Source organism: Pipistrellus kuhlii, unplaced genomic scaffold (genome assembly GCF_014108245.1).
Source record: "Pipistrellus kuhlii isolate mPipKuh1 unplaced genomic scaffold, mPipKuh1.p scaffold_m20_p_1, whole genome shotgun sequence".
Classification (NCBI taxonomy): Eukaryota; Metazoa; Chordata; class Mammalia; order Chiroptera; family Vespertilionidae; genus Pipistrellus; species Pipistrellus kuhlii.
In genome coordinates, this window is record NW_023425404.1 from 84,114,807 (window position 1) to 84,134,740 (window position 19,934).

The 19,934-nt window shown below is 40.1% G+C and overlaps 1 protein-coding gene across 5 annotated transcripts in view; it reads right to left on the bottom strand.

Moving 5' to 3' along the window:
• The window catches only part of NRP1 (neuropilin 1), a 166,192-nt gene that overhangs the window by 26,464 nt on the left and 119,794 nt on the right, over positions 1–19,934 (bottom strand). For all 5 annotated transcript variants that reach the window (XM_036454107.2, XM_036454087.2, XM_036454070.2 and 2 more), the window contains 2 exons: positions 13,135–13,466; positions 8,053–8,197 (listed from right to left, as the gene is read on the bottom strand). In XM_036454107.2, coding sequence (XP_036310000.1) covers positions 8,053–8,197; positions 13,135–13,466 — 477 coding nt within the window. The remainder of the gene's footprint in view (positions 1–8,052; positions 8,198–13,134; positions 13,467–19,934) is intronic.

Sequence of the window (19,934 nt, forward strand, 5' to 3'; positions counted from 1 at the left end):
AGCTCTTTTTTTTTTCTGAAGATTTCTCATGTTCTTTCATTTGGGGTATGTTTCTTTTTCCCCTCATTTTGACTGCTTCACTGTGTTTGTTTCTATGGATTAGGTAGATTTGCTATGATTTCCAGTATTGGTAGCGTGGACGTATGTAGTAGGTGTCCTCTGAGACCCAGTGTCACAGTCTCCTTGATCATTTGAGCTGGATGCTCCAAGAATATCCCTTGTGTGGATTATGTGGGCTCTCCTGCTGTATTGGAGTTTTGATTCCTATTGGCCTATTTGTGTATGGGGTCAAACTTAAACTGGCTAACTGTGAGTATAGACCCTGATCATAGTGCATGAGGTGCTGTGCAGGTGTTGACCACATGAAGCAAAATTAACTCAGCAGGGTCTGGTGCCTGCCAAGATCTCCCTTTGGATATTCTACTTGTGAAGCTTATCAGATCCTTCTCTGATGTCTTAAGCTGGCCACCAGGTGTGTTGATTTGGGGGCCCTTTGGGAGGGGGGACTTTGGTGCAGCTCAATGTCAGATGTTGCCAGTGACCTGCCCTGTGAAACCTGTTTGAAGCTACAAAGTATTCCACAGTTTGTGACTGCCTCTGTTGGCTTGGTATGCATTGGAAGGATCAAGCTGTGAACCAAGGTTGGCTTCCAACAACACTGATCCCAGGGGCAGGTCAGCAGAAGACCCAAGGAATCACAAGATCTGCCTCTGCCTGCTTCTGCTTATTGGCTGTCTCTTGGGCTCAGTCACTGAAATAGCCTCTGGTGGTAATTCAAATTGCAGGAATTAGGTTCTCAGCGAGTCGCCAGGTAGGGGCAAGTGGAGTTCATTAAATTGATTCAGGTTCAAACTATGTGCCAGTGCTGGGCCTGAGGCCACTCAGCAAAAGCCCCAGAGTATACCAAGTCCAGCTATTTCCCACTGAGTGCCTGCAATTCTGTGGTGGGGTATGGGTTTCAGGAACTCTTGAGGGCAAAGCTAAGCAGAGTTTATCAGGCCCAAACAAACCAAAATTTTGACATGTGAAGGAAAGGCTCTGCATTGGTCTGGTATGTGAGAGAAAAAATGAACTCTTTCCTAGAGCCACAAAACTCAGTCTGTCTCAGATTCTGCCTAAAGCCCAAGCTCAGCAGGGCAGAGCCTCCAGAAGTCAAGAGGGTGAGCTAGTGGATCTCCTATGAGAGGGAGATGCCAGTCAGGCTTGGGGGGAGGTAAGGGGAGTGGCCCCTGCAAAACTCGTCTGTCTCGGATTCTATCTAGATTACCTAGCATGTATGTGTTTGGCAGGGTGGGGCCACCAGGAGTCAGGAGGCCGAGCCCGCTGTCTGGTGGAAACTCAGAGGGTGAGATTAGCAATTACTCTAAGAATCAGAGCCACCAGTCAGAACAATAAAAATAGGGGATACGGCTCCCATCCCAAAGCAACACATCTGAGTTTGCCCAGATCTCTACACTCCAGCCTAGGAAGCTGACTCCTCAGCAAGGCATGAGCTTTGCATTGTGGGGCAACAAAGAGTTCAGAAGGTGGGGCCGTTGCATTCCTCAGGCTGATGCTATAAAGGGGAGAGTGCTCCACCCAAGAAAAATGACATATGCAGCATGGGAGAGGGACTCAGCAGCAGTTATTCTGTCAGCTGTCCCTTTGGCTCTCTTCCCAGAACCCAAAGCCCCAGCCTCTCCTTACAGGTTCTATTCCACCCCACTCTCCCTCTGCAGAAGCCCAGGGTGAGTTGGCTGTAATGAGATTTTGTGCATTGGCCCTTTAAGACCTGTGTTTCTAGAAGACTCCTGTCTCTCCCTAGAGGATAGAATCCCAACTATTTTTTACAACCATATGTGTCTGCTTTCCTTTCTCCTTCAACTTTAAATGATAGTCTTGATGGTAGGTCTTTGTTTTTCATTATTTTGAATATTTTGTGTCAATATTTGTAGCATGCAAAGTTTCTGTTGAAAAATCAGTCTTATGAAAGTTCCCTTGTAGGTAGCTAACTGTCTTTCTCTTGATGCTTTTAGAATTCTGTCTGTCTTTTAAATTTTGCCATTTTAAGTATAATGTGTCTTGGTTTGGGCTTTTGGGGTTCATGTTGTTTGAGAATCTCTAATTTTTTTGAGTTGTATGTCCATTTTCTGTGTCAGGTTAGGGAAGTTTTTAGTCATTCTTTCTTCAAATAGATTTTTAACCTTTTTTTCTCTCTCTCTTCTCCTTCTGGTATCCCATGATGTGTTGTTATAGTAAGTGTGGTTCAAGAGTCCCTTAAAATATCCTCTTTTTAAGAAAGAACTTTTTTTTCTGCTTATTCAAATTGGATGCTTTCTTCTACCCTGACTTCCAAATTACTAATTTAATCTTCTACTTCATCTAATCTGCTGTTGATTTCTTGCAGTGTAGTCTTAATTTAAGCATTGTTTTGTTTTGTTTTTCTTACTGGTTACTTTTTATGTTTTATATATCTTTTTTAATGCATATTATTTCTTTGTGTGGCATTCTCACTGTTTTCCTCTATTCTACCCTTGCGTTCCTTGAGCATCCTCTGAAGCTGGTAGATTGCTTGCATTTTTTCTAGGGTTTCTCCTATTTTTTTTTTTTTAGACATGTTTCACTGTCTCCTCTCTGTGTTTGCTTTTATATGTTAGGTAGATCTTCTGTGTCTCCAGGTGTTGGCTAGGTAGCGTTCTAGGTATCTTCTGGGACCAGTAGAACAGTCTCCCTGATCCCCTAAGCTGGGACTTCCAATTGTGTGTGCTGTCCTATTGTAGTTGAACCTTGATTGCTGTTGACATGTTGGGTTAATTCAAACCAGTTTAGCCTTGATTATAGAATACAAGCTTCTGGGTTAGGGTCACTTCATGGAGCAGGATTTGCCACAGTGAGGCTCTGTTGCCCACTGAGACCACCTATTTGATTTGCCATTTGTAGAGCTAATTGGGTGGGTACCCTGTTGTGATCTGATGCCAGATACTAGGTGTGTTGATTCTGGGGCTTTTTAGGAGAGACTAGTTCAGACCAGTGTCAGACTCTGCTTATGACTGACAAAAGGGGATCTGGAATAAACTGAAAAGCTACCTTTGGTTGTTAGATACCTGTGCTATATTGGAGGTGTGTAGAAGAGGCCATGCTGCAAACCAAATTGAGGCTGGCTGCCTCTAGTAAATTACCTGGGGCCACTCAGCAATAGACACAGTTTATCCCAGGAATACCTGCAGCCTCCCAGATGCCCATCATGCACAGCTGCTGAAAGATTCTCATTCGGTTAATGAGATGGATGAGGTGGTGGTATTCACCAGGTTAATGCAGATTCTTATTGGTGCCAGTGTAGAGTCTGGGGCCACTCATCAAGACACATACGACACTACAGCCCAGCTGCCACCTGCTTTAGGCCTCACATTTGAGAATTTTTAAGAAATACTAAAGTTCAAGACACCGAAAGAAGAGCCCCTGGTGGTGTAAGGAGTTGAGTGGGGTCTGAGGAAATCATCACAGTGGAGTGAGGGGTGTTCACCAGTTAATGCAGATTCAGATTTTGAGTCAGTATCAAGTCTTGGTCCACTCATCAAAAGGCACAGTGCACATGGAGGCCAGGCACCTCGTTCCTGTGGCCTGCATACCTTTGAGGGTTTTTAAGAATGACTGGAGTAGAGGCCAAGGCTGGCTGCCTGTGGCTGAAAGAGCTCTTGCTAATGCCCTGCTGAGTCCAACTGCCAGCTCCTGAAAGCACTGTGGCAGTGTGAGAGTTGTGCGGGACAGGGTCTCAGGGAATCACAATGGTGGGGTGAGTGGTGTTCACCAGGTTAATTTGGATTCAAATTTAGTGCCCACCTATGCCCACAGGCTGTGTGGCGGGAGGGCTCAACACAGGATAGATAGTGCTGGCCTCTTTACTGTGTGGGAGGAGCAATTGTGGCTGTTCCTTCATCTCTCTTTCCAAAGCCATACAATTTAGCCTCTACCCATACATCTCTTTTGCACTTCCCACACTTTCCCTTTGCTGGACCTCAGAGTGAGTGCCTATGAGTGAGGGAGTCTGTACATGACCCCTTTAAGAGGATACCTGTGTTTCCAAGAGCTTTCTGTCTCACCCAGACAGATGAAACTATCCCTGATTTTCACAGCCAGATGTTATGAAGGCTCCTTCTCCTGGCACTAGTGCTCTGGACTCAGGAGTTCAGTGTGAGGCTAGGACTCTTCCACTCCTCAGAGGGAATCTATGCAGCAAATAAATCCCTCTCGAATCCTAACTGCCACACATGGGTGTAGAAACAGCATATTTTGTGTCTCCACCACTCCTGCTGATGTCAATGTGACATCTTCTTTACATCCTTAGTTATAGGATTTCTGTTCAGTTAGTCTTTAGGTGGCTCTCCAGGTTGACTGTTCTATAATTTAGCTGTAATTTTGATGTGGTCATGGGAGGAGGAAAGCACAGCACCTCCTTACTCCACCATCTGGAACTGAGGCCCCCAGGGTCTACTTATTATTCTCACTGAATTAACAGCATCCTTTCTGGCAATTCAGATGCTTGTCTTTGCTAAGATCTCCTTGCTCTTGATAATGTGCTATTTTTAAGTATTCAAAACTGTGTGGTGTGTTTTTTTCAGTTCTCTCTGTGTTGTTGTTTTTTTTTTCATTCCTTACCGTTTTTACAAAGGAGGTGTTCTACATTGGTAGTGGCCCAGAATAGTACCAAGATTAAATCAAAAAGGAAAAAAAAAAAGCAGGAAACAAATGATCTCCATGCCCTAATTTGAATACTTTAAAATATTTTATCTTTGTGGTTCTCTAATTTTTCTCAAATGTAAATGCTAGTCCAAGTAGGATGGATATTCATGGAAGGCTGAGATGTACTATATCCTCTTTCTGTGTATTTCTAAATATCTCCAGTAAAACAAGACACAAAGTAGATATTTAATAAAATATCTGTTAATCAATTTAAAGAAGACAAAAAGCACTCCCTTTCACAAATCGTGTTTAAAGCTTTGATGTTACTTTCCCTAATGTTGGTTTCTCACATGACTAGGGGCAACTTCCACAGTTCTGTGAGAACTTGAAAATATCTGTAGCAAATTCCTTCAATAACTTCTACCTCACTACAGAATTGACACTGGCAAACTGCCACTAGTTTTAGTCTTTTTAACCATCCATTTATTCTACCTCCTAAATCAGTGTGATTCTCTGGATCAGAATCCAGGCTAAAGATCTGTCTCAAAGTAGCAGACTTCCTTTTTTAGATGACCACATTTTCTCAGTAAATTGAATGAATGAGTCTGCAGTTCGTTCAATGTGCCCATCCTTTTTCTTGGCATGTTTGCCAGAGACCTGGCACATGGTTTTTCTTTTGGGCTGTGTTGATAGTGATTGGATAATTTAGAGGTCTGGGACATGATTACAGATGTGGAAACATCTATACAATAAAGAATGAGAGATAATAGCTTTTTAAAAAATAACCACATAGAAAAGTAGCTATGAATTATTCACTAGTAATGTGATTCATAGCTTAAGATCTGTAGTGCATAAGAAAAATTTTATTATATTTAATGTGCTCAGAAATGTAATTACATTTGGGTAGCTGAAAACACACATTATTTTGAAACTACAGAAGATAATAGTAAGAAAGAATTCTTCAAAACAACTGTGAGCACATGCTGAATTAAGATCTGCGTATCGCCGGAACTGGTTTGGCTCAGTGGATAGAGCGTCGTCTTGTGGACTGAAAGGTCCCAGGTTCGATTGCAGTCAAGGGCAAGTACCTTGGTTGCAGGCACATCCCCAGTAGGGGGTGTGCAGCTGATCGATGTTTCTCTCTCATCGATGTTTCTAACTCTCTATCCCTCTCTCTTCCTCTCAATACAATATATTTAAAGAAGGTCTGTGTATCTGCAATAGTCATTCTTTGAGCTAACATAGAGAAAGACCTCTACAGAGATAAAAAAGTTGGTATAAGATTACTCATTGATGCCTAAAAGTAAGGCAGTGGAAATTCTAATATACACATACACACACACAAAAAAAAAATCATTAAGTGGTATAATAAGCAACTATTATATCAAATTTTCAAACATTGATTTCATATATTATGTGATAAAAATGCAGAGGAGAGAACTGTTCTGAGGTCCATGTGGGGACTGAATTTGTCTTTGATCTGTCCTTCAAATGATAACATAAGTTTATACAGTAAAAACCATAAATAGACCTCACTGTATATTCACATACATTATCTCAAGTAAAATTTTGTGTCCCTGCAGCAGCCTAAGAAATTCATGAAAGAGAATGTGTTGATGTTGTAGTCTACCAAATGCTGTTTCCTGCTGGTATGCAATAGTAATCAACACCACATACAGAAACCTAGATTAGACAAAGACTTCTAAACAACACTAAAAGCATCAAAGGGATTGGTGGTTGCCAGGGGTTAGGGGAGATGAAAGTAGGCAAACTGTTTAATGCACATGTGTCAAACACAAGGCCCGCGGGCCAAATCCGTCCCGCCAGGCCTTGCAATGTGGCCCGCACCGCGCTGTCATCACTGCATTCCGCTGCGTTTCCATCACAATGACAGTTTATGACTGTTCAGTAAACCATTCGGCCCGCGATTTAGGCTGGATTTTAGATTTTGGCCCCTTCTCTGATTGAGTTTGACACCCCTAGTTTAATGGATAAGGAGTTTTACTTTGGAGGGATGAAAATGTTTTGGAACTAGATGCAGATAGTGGTAGCACAAATAATTATGAATGTACTAAATTGTTTATTTTTAAATGGTGTATTTTATGTTATGTAAATTTTATTTCAATAAATTATTATTTTTTAAAAGTCAAAGGAGACAACCCCACTGAATCTGAGGAAGTTGTGTAACGAAGACAGAAGTAGATTCTGGAGGCATTGGTTTGCGGATTAGAATGTTAAAGAGAATGTGCTAAAATGTTGAGTTTAGCAGGCACTGAGAGGAATGCCTCTAGGGAAAAATAGTGCAATTTGTAAGTTTTTGGGGTATAAAAGCATGAAAAAATAAAATTTTTTAAAAACTGGGAAAGTTATAAATGGGAGGATATCCTTTTTTACAACAGCATAGTATTCCATTGTGTAGATGTACCACAGTTTTTTAATCTACACATCTGCAGATGGGCACTTATGTTGTTTCCAAATCTTAGCTATTGTAAATTGTGTTGCTATGAACATAGGGGTGCATATATCCTTTCTGATTGGTATTTCTGGTTTCTTGGGATATATTCCTAGAAATGGGATCACTGGGTTAAATGGGAGTTCCATTTTTAGTTTATTTTGAGGAAACTCCATACTATTGTCCACAGTGGCTGACCCCAATCTGCATTCCCACCAGTAGTGCATCCTCACCAGCTCTTGTTGTTTGTTGATTTTTTGATAATAGCCATTTTGACAGGTATGAGATGGTACCTCGTTGTTGTTTTGATTTGCATCTCTCATATGGTTAGTGACTTTGAGCATGTTTTCATACTTTTCTTGGAGCTGGAGAGCATTATGCTAAGTGAAATAAGTCAGTCAGAGAAATGTAAATATCACATTACTTGACTCATTTGTGGATTATAATGAACAGAAACTGATGAACAAAAACAGATTCAGAGACTGAGAAGCATTAACCAGATGTTCAAACCTCAGAGGGAAGATAGGGAAAGGTAGGAGGGAAGGGGGAGAGATCAACCAAAGGACTTGTATGCATGCATATAAGCATAACCAATGGTCACAGACACCAAGGGGCGAGGGCACGAGCGTGGGGGTTGGGGGGGGGCACATAGGGAGGATAAGGACACATATGTAATATCTTAATCTAGGGGTGTCGAACTCAATCAGAGAAGGGGCCAAAATCTAAAATCCAGCCTAAATCGCGGGCCGAATGGTTTACTGAACAGTCATAAACTGTCATTGTGATGGAAACGCAGGGGAGTGCAGTGATGACAGTGCGGTGCGGGCCACATTGCAAGGCCTGGCGGGACGGATTTGGCCCGCGGGCCTTGTGTTTGACACATGTGCCTTAATCAATAACAAAAACTTGGAAAGTTAAAGGGACTTGGAAATTGTAATTACCTTCCACTTCACAGCCCAGCAGCTCCATTCTTAGCCCTAGTCCACCATGAGTGGCTCTCTCAGGGTAGATCCTGATGAATCGTGTGGAAAGAGGTTGAAAAGTTCGTAGCTCTGGTGTATCATAGTTGCTGTTGCCTTCAAAAGACTGTGAAGCATGAAAAACACCAGTTATTAGTAAAACCTCCCATTCAGCAGAAGAGTCTCTTCTCCAGTCTTTTAATAGAGCAGAGAAATAGGGATCATTCTACTACATTGTAAATGCCTGACATTCTTTCATAAATGAGAAAGGAAAAAACAATTTGACTTCTTTAAGAAGTGATAAATGTCATTTCTCAGAAATGAGAGTATGCTTTGAGGTTTCGCCAGAAACAGTCATGAAACATGTTTTTAAATGATATGTTGATGTGTCTTAGAGAAGCAATACTTTTACCACTTCCTTGAGGTGGAGGACTGTGATTCAAGAAGAGAACTTACCACTTTTCAGAGCTTATAATAATCACCACATTTTTAATAACTACTCCTGTTACAATCTCTTAAATGAGTGGGTTCTCTAGAAGAGGGATGAATTAAATTGCTGAAGGAAATAATAAATTTAATGCAGTGCAAATGCTGTTTACTCAAGAACTTGTGTTATTCCAATGCCTGAAAATTCTATTTACATAAGGTGTTCCAGCACCTGGGTGACTGTGATGACCAAAATGACCATTTGACTGGTCACCATGCGGGGCTAGCATAGATGCATAGACATAGGTAAAGTATATGAGTGAACAAAGAATGAACAAGACAAATGCTTGCCTTCATGGAGCTCACACTATAAGAAGGTTAGGTCAGGGATGAGAATTCAAAATTGTCACCAGCACAGACCCAAGGTGTTGCTTCTCAGAGTGGCCAGAGATACACCCAGTAGAGGCCTGGGACATGGGGGCATGACTGAAGGGCTGGTGCTGATGTGAAGGCAGGGCTGTTCTGGGTTTCCCAGAGGAGCCAATGGCTACATAGGAGGCAGAGCTTTTGACACTGACTAGCATAGAAACTGACTTATCAGAACCAAATCTGGGTGAACTGTGCGGAGCTAATAGCTGCTTGGGAGATGGAGCTTTTAATGCTGATGGCATAGAAACCGACAAATCAGAACCTAATCTGGGTAAACTGCAAAGGCAGAGCCTAAGATGGGCGTTGAGGAGGGGTTTTAAGGGCAACAGCTGTTTGGTGTAAGGTGTAAGAAAGCAGTTCAATTTTTTAATAACCAGTTTGACAGTACAGTGCATATGGCTATCAGTCCAGATATAGGGTTTATGTACTTTTGTCTGCCAAGAGCATCTCCTCCTGATAAAAAAGGCTACTCCTCTCCCTCCTCCCACATTTAAGCAACCTATCCTATATAATCTATCTATACTAATAAAAGGGTAATATGTTAATTAGACTGGGTGGACCAGCCATCTTCCAGATGTCATACTTCCTTCTGGACAAAGCCATGGTGGTGGGGCCAAAACAGAGTGAGTTAAAGGCAATCAAGCGGGCAGGGGAGAGCAGTTAGGGGTAAAATTAGGCTGTCAGGGGAGTGAAGTTGGGGGAATCAGGTTGGCTAAGGAGGCACTTGGGGATGAACTGGCCTGCAGTGGAGGGCCATTAGGGTTGACCAGGTCAGCAGGGGAGAGCAATTGAGGGCATTGGGCAGGCAGGCAGTTAGGAGCCAGTAGTCCTGGATTTCGAGAGGGATGTCTGTCTGCCCCCAAGGGGTCCCTGATTGGCGAGTGTACAGGCCAGGCTGAGGGACACCCACCCCCATGCATGAATTTCATGCACCAGGCCTCTAGTTTGTAGATAAAAGACCTCCCTTTATCAGGAAGGGAACAAGAGCCCTGTCTGCTAAGTTATGTTCTGATGCATGGGTTGAATTGCACCTCTTTGTCAAGTGCATTTCTAACTTGAAATCAATGACATATTTTCAGGAGTTAGGTTATCAACTGCCAGTGCTTCTGCTGAATTATTTTATTTTCTGTTTTTACATTGACAGGAAGGTCAAAATCCCTGAGTGGAATCATAAGCAAATTGAGCCAATGGCTAGGCTTCTTTTCTTTTTTAGAAATGGATAAGCTTCACTGTATATCCTCTCCTCCATACACCATTTTAAAATCCAGTCCAGAATGGGAGAAGGGGAGAGAGGCAAGTTTAGAAAAATCAAATTGCTTTATCATTAGGAGTGACCTTCTATATATCAAACAACCTAAGATGTTTACTGGAGAAATGAATTGTTTAAAGTGCTTAAAATATATTAATTCATTTAATCATTAAGACAACTATACACGAGGTAGCTTCTATTATTACCCTTGTTTTACACATAAACCACAGAGTGGTTAAGCAACTTTTTCATGGCCATATGGTAAGTGATAGAGCTAAGATTCAAACATGGGCAGTCTGAACTTGTGCCCTTCACTCTCATACTGCTGTGATGCCTCTGCCCTTGAAAATATTCTAGTCAAATATCATAATTTCAACAGATGAAAACATTGAAGATCAGAAAATTGAGTTCTTTGCCCAAGTCCACACACTTAGTTTCATTGTTTTCTTTAAATTATCTCATTCTAAGCTACTAAACCTGGTACATCAGACTGAGTGTATGGCCAGCCCCAGGCCCTGTCAGCAGGAGTGGGAATAGTTGTCATAAAGTAGCCAAAGAAGCTATCTTTCAATGGTGGAAATGTCATGGCAAAACAGAAGACACATGCAGGAGGAGACAGACAGATTAGGCAGGTTGTGACATAACCAGGACTTTTCTGAGTTCTAGAAGTCAATTAATTGGTCCTTTCTGACTTAGAAAAAAGTTCCAGGAATCTCAAAGTACATTACTAACATAGACCCACTTCTCTCAATTAGGTTTTCCTTCTATTATTTTCAAGAATAAATTCCCCATTGGCTGGGGTTCTGCATTCTTGATAGAATTAGTTGCTGCCAGTAATTGAGAATCTGACATATGTTACTGTTAGGCTCAATTAAGTGTTATCAATTAAGGGTAATCTATAATAATGAAAACATAATATGCTAATTAGACTGGACATACTTCTGGACATCCTTCCATCCTTCTTGATGAAGCTGGGGCTGCAAGGGAAGCCCGGGTCTCGGGTGCCAGCGGCTAGAGGGAGGGAAGCCTGGATCCAGAGTGTCAGAGGGAAGCTAGTACTGGCAGCTAAAGGAAGGAAGACCTACTTTTGCACAAATTTTGTGTTTCGGGCCTCTAGTATACTAATAACATAGCTTCAACAATCACAGGAGAACACTCTTTTAACTTGTGGTTTCTAAAGGATTTTCAGAGTTTTTATCATATGTGTATAGATATTTTCTTTCTTGTGTCCCAGACTCTTCTAATTTTAACTTGAGCAAAGAATTAGAACAACATAAATGCATTATAAAAGCTGTCAGTGATGAAATGAGAAGAATATTAGCAATGAAGAGCCATATAAAACAGTGCTAATTTTTAAAAATACATATGTCTTTATTGATTTTTAGAGAAATAGAAAGGGAGAGAGAAATAGACACATCAGTTGCCTCCTGCCTGGCCCCTTTGGGGATTGAGCCTGCAATTTGGGCATATGCCCTGACTAGGAATGGAATCAGTGACCTCCTGGTACATGGGTTGACATTCAACCACTGAGCACACTGGCTGGGAAGAACTGGATTAAGTTCACTAACATGATATCATTTATAAAAAAATCTGTGTCCTTCTACTAATCGTGTTTTAGAAGAGGGTTTTGTGTATTTAGATCTTCTATTTGCTCCTGAAAAGTTTAGTTAATACAAAGACTGATATATCTTGTCCTTCATTTGAGAGTAGGAAGCAAGGAGAGGGCATAGATTTAAATCCATTAAAGTGCTGTTTCATTTCACAAAATAGTACTCATTTTACTGTTTACTGTACATGGCATACTAAAGAGGTAACCTTCATTTGTAAGTTTAAATATAGTATGTTTAAATATCTTTATACAATTTATAAATATGTACAGCTTCTAAGTTGAAGGTTTTACCAGTTTCTTTTCTGATATAATTATCTTATTTCTGGGAAAGGGCATTTAGGGGTAACTTATTAAGCTCTATATAAACAACGTAGAAGCTTTCATGGTTTTAAATACCATAGAAAGATAATAATAATTAATAATCATATTTTAGGGATAAAATTAAACACATTCAACCAATCTTGGTTTGTGTGTTTTTTGTTTGTTTGTTTGTTTGTTTTTATTAAAATTGAAAACTATGTGTTGCCTTCTTGTAGAATTCGATATGCAATGAAATAACTTTAGACTTGATAGCAGACATGTGCACGGACAATACAGGGAAGCATATGGTGCATCCTTCCAGAGGTTATGGTAATTTGTTATCTTTCTGTTTCAGAAGCCTCGTATTGAAGAACATGTCACTACAGCACACGCTGCCATGTGATAGCAGCTCCAAGAAGTTGCTGATTTCCAGCAACATTGTCAAATCCATAGAGACTGAAAGTAGAAAGGAGGTTTCCAGGGACTGGTGGAGATGAGAAATGGGAGCTATTGCTTAATGGACACAAACTTTCAGTTTTGCAAATTCTGGAAATTGGTTGCTGAACAATATAAATATACTTAACATTATTGAACTACACACCTACAAAGGTTAAGAAAGTAAATTTTGTGTTATGCATATTTTATCATAATTAAAATTTTTAAAAATACACTTGAAGGAAGATCAAATGGTAAAGGAAGGGATTGATTAATAAATTAGAGTCTGCTGAGAGATTTTAAGTTTCTGCCCAGTTGCTGATGGCAACCGCCTGGTCCCATTCTCAGTTACCCTGTCTCCTGTCCATGTCCAACTACCTGCCAACCCTAAGGGAGGGAAAGGTGGCCAGGATTGCAGTTCTTTTCCATGTGATCTCAGACATCACTTTCTATACCACAATCCTGTCTGTCCTAGAATTGGGGTCACTGACCTCAGGAATGAAAGGAAATAGAAGTTTTTCTTCCTCAGGAAAGGGCGAAGGTCCTTGAGTAAGTCAAGGATGTGAGGAAGGACTTCCTCCTGGCAGTCCATTTACTCCCTGTTCCTGGATCTTACCTTAGCCTTGCGCTTGCTGTCATCCATGATCATTTTCCAGTCTGAGCCATTGTTGCTGTATCCAATCTTGAACTTCCTCATGGACACTTTGTTCTCTCTGTGCTTTCCCCCCTGAATGATGATGCCCCTCACAATCTTCTCATCCCCTAAGTCCACTTGGAGCCACTCGTTTATGTATGGATGAGGTGCAGGTGGCAGTACCCAGCCAGAGCGACTGGTCACAAGGCGAATGTTTTCAGGCATCCAGTTCCTGTCCCCTTGGTTTGAGGCTGTAATCTGGGAGTCAGAAATAAGTCCAGACACCATGCCCAACATTCCAGAGCAAGGATAATCTAGAGGATGAAATGAAATAATATAAAAATGATTTTATGCTTAGAAAGACTATGACATATTGAGTAAAACATTTTCTGTACCCATGCCTATTAATGTTTAAGTCTCTGTATCATTTAATTAAACTTCCCTCCTTATACCACATTCCAATAGAGAAAAAAATCGTTAAGAACATACATTTCCTTCCTTTCTGAGTTTTTTCAAGACAATTAATAACATCATAGATCTTTATATCTTCTATAGCAACCCATGTAACTTTTGAGAATAATGAGAATATCAATCATTCAATAATTGATTGGGAGCTTAAAAACAAAATGTTCAACATTTCAATTATTCTCCTTTCAAAATAACACATCTCAAACAAAGACATGCACAGGAATAATAACCTATTTTTATTAAAAATTTATTTTTATTTTTTCCCATTTCTTAAATTAAGGTATTATATGTCTACATACCTTATCATTGCTCCCCCAACCCTCCAACCCAACCCCATAAATACTCTCACCCCCCAGTGTTTTGCATCCATTGGTTATGCTTATATGCATGCATACAAGTCCTTTAGTTGATCAAGATCCAGACCTGGCTGGCCCCACCCCTGTCAAACCCCGCCGGGCTGGGGGCACAGCATCAGGTCCCCTGGCCTGGAAGCAGGCAGTGGGTGAGGCCTCAGGTTCCCCGTAATGCCCCACCAGGTGGGGAGAATGGCCTGAGGTCAACCATCAAGCCCCACTGGGTGGGGAGGGACACACCCTGATGTGTCCCCTTCCCCTTCCCCCTCCCCCCTAGCCTTGGGAGAAGGGTATGGCCTGAAGAACCCCTGCCCAGCAAGCACCAGGGCAGGGGCACACCTGGAGGTCCCCTGTCAAGCCCCACCAGGTAGGGGCCACAGCCTGAGGTCCCTACTCAAGCCCTGCCAGGAGAGGGGCATGACCTCAGTTCCCCTACTAATTTTTCATTACAGAAACCCTGCCTCTGCCTTAGGTGTAGCCAACTTGTGACAGCATGAGGGTTAATTTGCATATTACCTCTTTATTATATAGGATAGAATTAAACTATTTCCATGTTATTAGTTGAACCTTAAGAATTAATTACTGAGATACATTCTAGATCATGGACTGATATACAGTATAGATCATGTAACTTTTTCCCCCACACCGTTTGTGCCTACTCACACAGAAATTATGCAAATACTTTCTTTTCTTATTTATTGATTAAGGTATTATATATGTATTCTTATCTCCTATTGCCCCCATCCTCCCATTCATGCCCTCACCCCCCTGGTGTCTGTCTCCATTGGTTAGGTTTACTAGTATATATGCATGCATATAAGTCCTTTGGTTAATCTCTCCCCTTTACTCCCACCCTCCTCTACCTTCCCTCTGAGGTTTGACAGTCTGATAGATGTTCCTCTGTCTCTGGATATGTTTTTGTTAAGCAGTTTATGTTGTTCGTTATATTCCACAAATGAGTGAGATCATGTGATGTTTATGCATGCACTTTCAACCAAGGATGCCAGGCCTTCCATAGGATGTCCTTGCATACCCTCTTCTCATTTACCCCTTTAGATAGAGGCAACCGAAATGAAGAACTTCTTCACCAGGGGTGTCAGGTATAGGGAGGTTTTTTTTCTCATTCTGTTCCTTGCATTTTGGCCTTCCGACTATCTGACCAGATAAAATCTTGACCCATTTTCAAATGCCATGTCAGTTATTCTCATCTCTTCAACTGGGGATGGTTCTCTTTTCTGGAGGTCTTCTCATATATCAATGGCCACATTCAGTTCCTTGGATTTCTACTATTTGCCTCCCCACGTTTTAAGTTCTCTTGATGGAAGAATAAAGTCATATTTAAATTTTTTATTTTAAATTATAAAAAAATTTCTTTTAAATTATAAAGCCTTGCTTTATAAATAGTATTTGCTCAACAAATATTAATTGAATTAATCAAATTATTAACACAATAAAAGGCAGCTGTCCATTTTCAAAGCACCTTTTCCAAATGGTATCTAGAAACTAACAATAAATTCAATGGGGCGTATGAAAAGATTTACAAAAACTACTGGGAGGGCTATAAAATTATAGCGTTAAAAATAGATTTTTAGCCAATGTGGTCACACCTGCTTGATTCAAAACTAGCTTTTATAAAGAAATGTTTAGCTGGTAATGAAGACCAGATGTTACCATTTGAAGCAAAACACAATTAACTTGAATATTGTAACAAGAGCAGAACCTTTACCAAATTAATATCCTTTCTCTAATTCAGAGTTGGCTAGGGGGCAGTTCACAACCCACAAATCTAGCATACCCAACCCCTATTGGGCCAGTGAATACATTGGAGGACAGACTACCATCCCTTCTGTCTGTCTGTTTCATCCAAAAACAACAAAGAACAGTAAAAGGGAATCTTGATTGGCCTTTGACCAGAAATTTTGAGTCTTTCAGCAATGCTTGGGAGGAAAAAAAAAATTAACAGTTCAAGGTGTAAATGAGATGGAGGGATTTAATTACATTTTCCATAGTAGTAGGCTGGGTCAGATGTACTTCAGCCTGGCTGCATGTCAAATCCTTTGGAAATAATATTTCCAGATTTAGCAAACAAGCAATCAGATAAAAACAAAACAAACAAAATAAGAAACATGATGCCAAGCTAAATTAGAATTTCAGAGAAATAAGGAATACTTTTTTATTATAAGCATGTCCCAAATATGGCATGGAACATATTTATACTAAAAAATTATCTGTCATTTATCTGCATAAGACTTAAATGGACATTTTATATTTTACATGGTAACCCTGTTTGCAAAGCTTAAAACCAGTCCTAGATGAAAAGAAGAGATGAGTCTGGGATGGTTAATTGAAATGGTTGTTTTCACTAACATTTTTTTATAATAAAATCTTTGTACTTTAAATTGGAAAACTGAGATATACTGATAAGTCAAATTCTCAGTTAACCGATTTTCAAAGAATGAGAAGGTAATAACTTCAGTTGACGGAATAACCTGAATGAGCATTTTACCAGTTTCCATCTTTGCCAAAATGATAAAACCTGCTTTGTCAATCACTTATATAGTAGAATAGTTTGTTACATTCTTGTTTATATCTCTATAGAATGACACATCATTGTATATTCTGGATTACCCAAGATTAAAAATTTCAAAAAAGTATTTTTGAATACTTTAAATCTACAAAAATTAGAATAAAATGGGGGTTCTGGAGAGTTTGGAAGTCAAGTGCAGCATTCACATGGTAACTTTTAATTCAATCGTTTTTAAAAATTCAGATTGTGTTAGGACCTGCCTCCTCAAGAGGATCTCAAATTTTGAGATCCATCACTTGCTTCTCAGAAGGCATTGATAAAACTGCAATTCATTCATTCACTCATTCATTCAAAAATTAGCACGTGGAACACCATTATGTTCCAGGCATATAGGACAGAATAAAAAATCAGTCCACCAGGGCCACTTCTTTCATCCGCCTATGAGGGGAACATGGCATCCAAAAGAAAATTCTCTCACTACGGTGTTTATTTGTAAGTACAATTTATTGTCCACTATGCACTAGCTAGTTACTGGGTACCATTTAGTAAGCACTTACTCTAAACGAGATATGTTATATATACTCTTTCACTGAATCCTTATTATGGCTGAATTAAGTTTAATTTTTTAAAAAATATTTTTTATTGATTTTAGAGAGGAAAGAAGGAGAGAAATAAATACCCTATATAATGTTAAAAGATAGTCCATCCTGCACTCTCCACACTGGGGATGAAGACAACAACCCAGCCATGTGCCCTGACCAAAAGAGAACCACGTCCTCCTGACTCAACCACTGAGGCACACTGGCCAGGCTGAAATAAGGTTAAGCTTACGGACCAGGAAATGAAGGTCAGAGGGACTAAATATCTTGTCATGGTCACACATTCACTAATGGATAGCTTAGAGCCAAGCCTGGATGTCTGTGTACCTTCTGTCCATGTGACCATCATTACTACATGCTAGCTTCTTTAAAAAAAAAAGCCTGCCTTGATAAATTATTTGGAGATTGTAACTGTCTTACTAGAGAGGAAATATCTAAAATAAAGTAGGGGTCACAAATAACAAACTAGCCCTATGAGCCTAAAGGCAGTATCTTATTTGGAAAACAAAACAAAACCTCAGGCTATATACAACAGTTATAAAATAGATTATGTTATTTCAGATATCTGGTTAGATAATTAAGTCATTTAATCATTTTAAAAAATACAAATACATTATTTGCCTCTTTACATTGCCTCTCTACTTTCTTATAATTAACTCTCAAGAAAATCCTTATGAAAATGAAAACAAAGCATTCAGGGTTAAATAAGTATTTTATTTAACTAAAAGGAGATCCTGGAAATTCAGGTCAGACCAACACATTTGAAGTTTTTATAAAGTTTACCCCCCCCCCCCTTTTTTTTTGTACAGTGACATGAAATTAAGATAGAGTAATAGACCATAAATTTCCACTTTGACTTAAAATGGCATTGTCTCTGCAAATTTATGGGAACCTCTTAAATTTGTAATGCTTTGAAAATGACCTAGAATTTGCCCTTATATAACTTCTGAGAAAAAATAAAGCCAAGGTTATATCTTACTTTTCAATGTCCTTTCCTCCTCCAAACCCTCCCACCCAATTCCTGCCTCCAAGCCTTGACCTTTCTAAGACTTAGGTCCTAAAACAATAAACATGTCCATCTCTATGATGGAAATAAATAACATTTTGGTAAGAAATCAAATGTCAGCTTTTACTTTCTAAAATGGGCCTACTATAAACAGTGTAGTTTTATTTTAGCCCCACTTAGTTTGTTCTTTTATAATTGCTTACAATTTCATGGAAAATAGCCTGGGTGACTTTTTTTTTTTTTGTCCCCCTTCCAAAAAATCAGTATTTTCCTTACCTAAAAATAATTATACTAAAGAGGATAAAAATAAAAACAATAGAGTTGGCCTTCATGGAATGAGAAATTAAATACCCTAAATATGTATACCAATATAACATTAAAAGATAGTTCACAGACTTTTAAAAGTTGTTTACTTTTCATTACTTTTGGTGAACCAGTTATTGATTCTGTTTTGAAGTTTTAAACTTACTCTCAAGATTACATTGTACTGCTCTTTTAAAAATGAAAACATTGCATTATATTTACTTAAATAAAAGGGAACTCTGATGTGGCTGCTATTTTCCTCAGAATTCCCAGTGAACAAGTCATAACAGTTCTGATGGCCATACCAATACAGTGAGAATAACAGCAGGACATTCTTTTCCTTTAGCCCTGTCCTAACCTGGCCAATTTTTATTTTAGCTACTTAGTCTCTTAAAACTACACCTTCTTTATCTCTTAAATAACCCACCTACTTGTAGCAAATTTAACAGACTTTAAAGTCTTATTAATGCCAGAATAAGCAAATTCAAAAACTAGAAGTAATGCCCAATTTATTTCTAAAATTAGTATTTTATTCGATAAATGATAGCTATTGAGACAACAGCTAAGATAAAGTTGTCAAGGTAGTTAGTTAGTGAGTAAGAGGAGAAATTCTTGCAATTTAAACTCCTTAACTGTAGTTAATGAGGCCACCTCTAGAATTTAAAATTAAAAAGATATATAATAACAGGAGGAGAACATTCCATGCAATATGCAAATAGACCAAATGGTGGAACAACCATATTACCTGCATTGAGAGGCAGGGTGTACGCATGGGGCATGGCAGGTGTCGACAGCAGGTAGCAGAGCACAGAACATGGTGGGCATCTGCTGTGGCGGGCTGGTGGAGCAGGTGACCAAGGTGGGTTGCTGGTCGCTATCATCAGGGTAAGCCTCTGATGGTTACTGGAAATTCTTTATGTAACTGGGGTGCTGCCTGGCACTTGCACCTGCTGTTGGCACCAGAGCCACTGCCACTGCCTGCACCCATTGCCGGTGCCTGGCACCAACACTGATAGCTTTGGTGCCGTCTCTTTCAACTCCCCTGAGGGCTTCTCTACCTCCCCTTGCTCCTGAGGGGCAATTGGGGCAGCAGCCATCACTTGCACCCACTGACAGCACCGGCCCTGCTCACACCTGCTGCTGGTGCTGACCCCAATAGCACCATGCCATCAGCCCATCAGCAAGTACAAGCGGGACCAGCATTGTCAGCACATGGGAGCAGCAGTGGGAGTGGGGCTACTGGCAGACAGGGGACCGGGGGCAATGGTGGGAGGCAGAAACATTGAGGATGAAAAAGACCTGCCCCTGAGCCCACCACAGCCTTGCTGCCCACAGTTTCTTTCAAGGTGCACACATTTGTGCACTGAGGTCCTATAATAGTTTACTATAAATCTACTAAGTACCTATCAGTGTGCCCAGCACTTAAGAGAAAGAGATAAAAGGCATGGCACTTGCCTTCATGAAGTTTACAGTTTAGTGGAAAGGCACCAGTTCACTAATACATACCACATGCCAGCTGTGTTAAG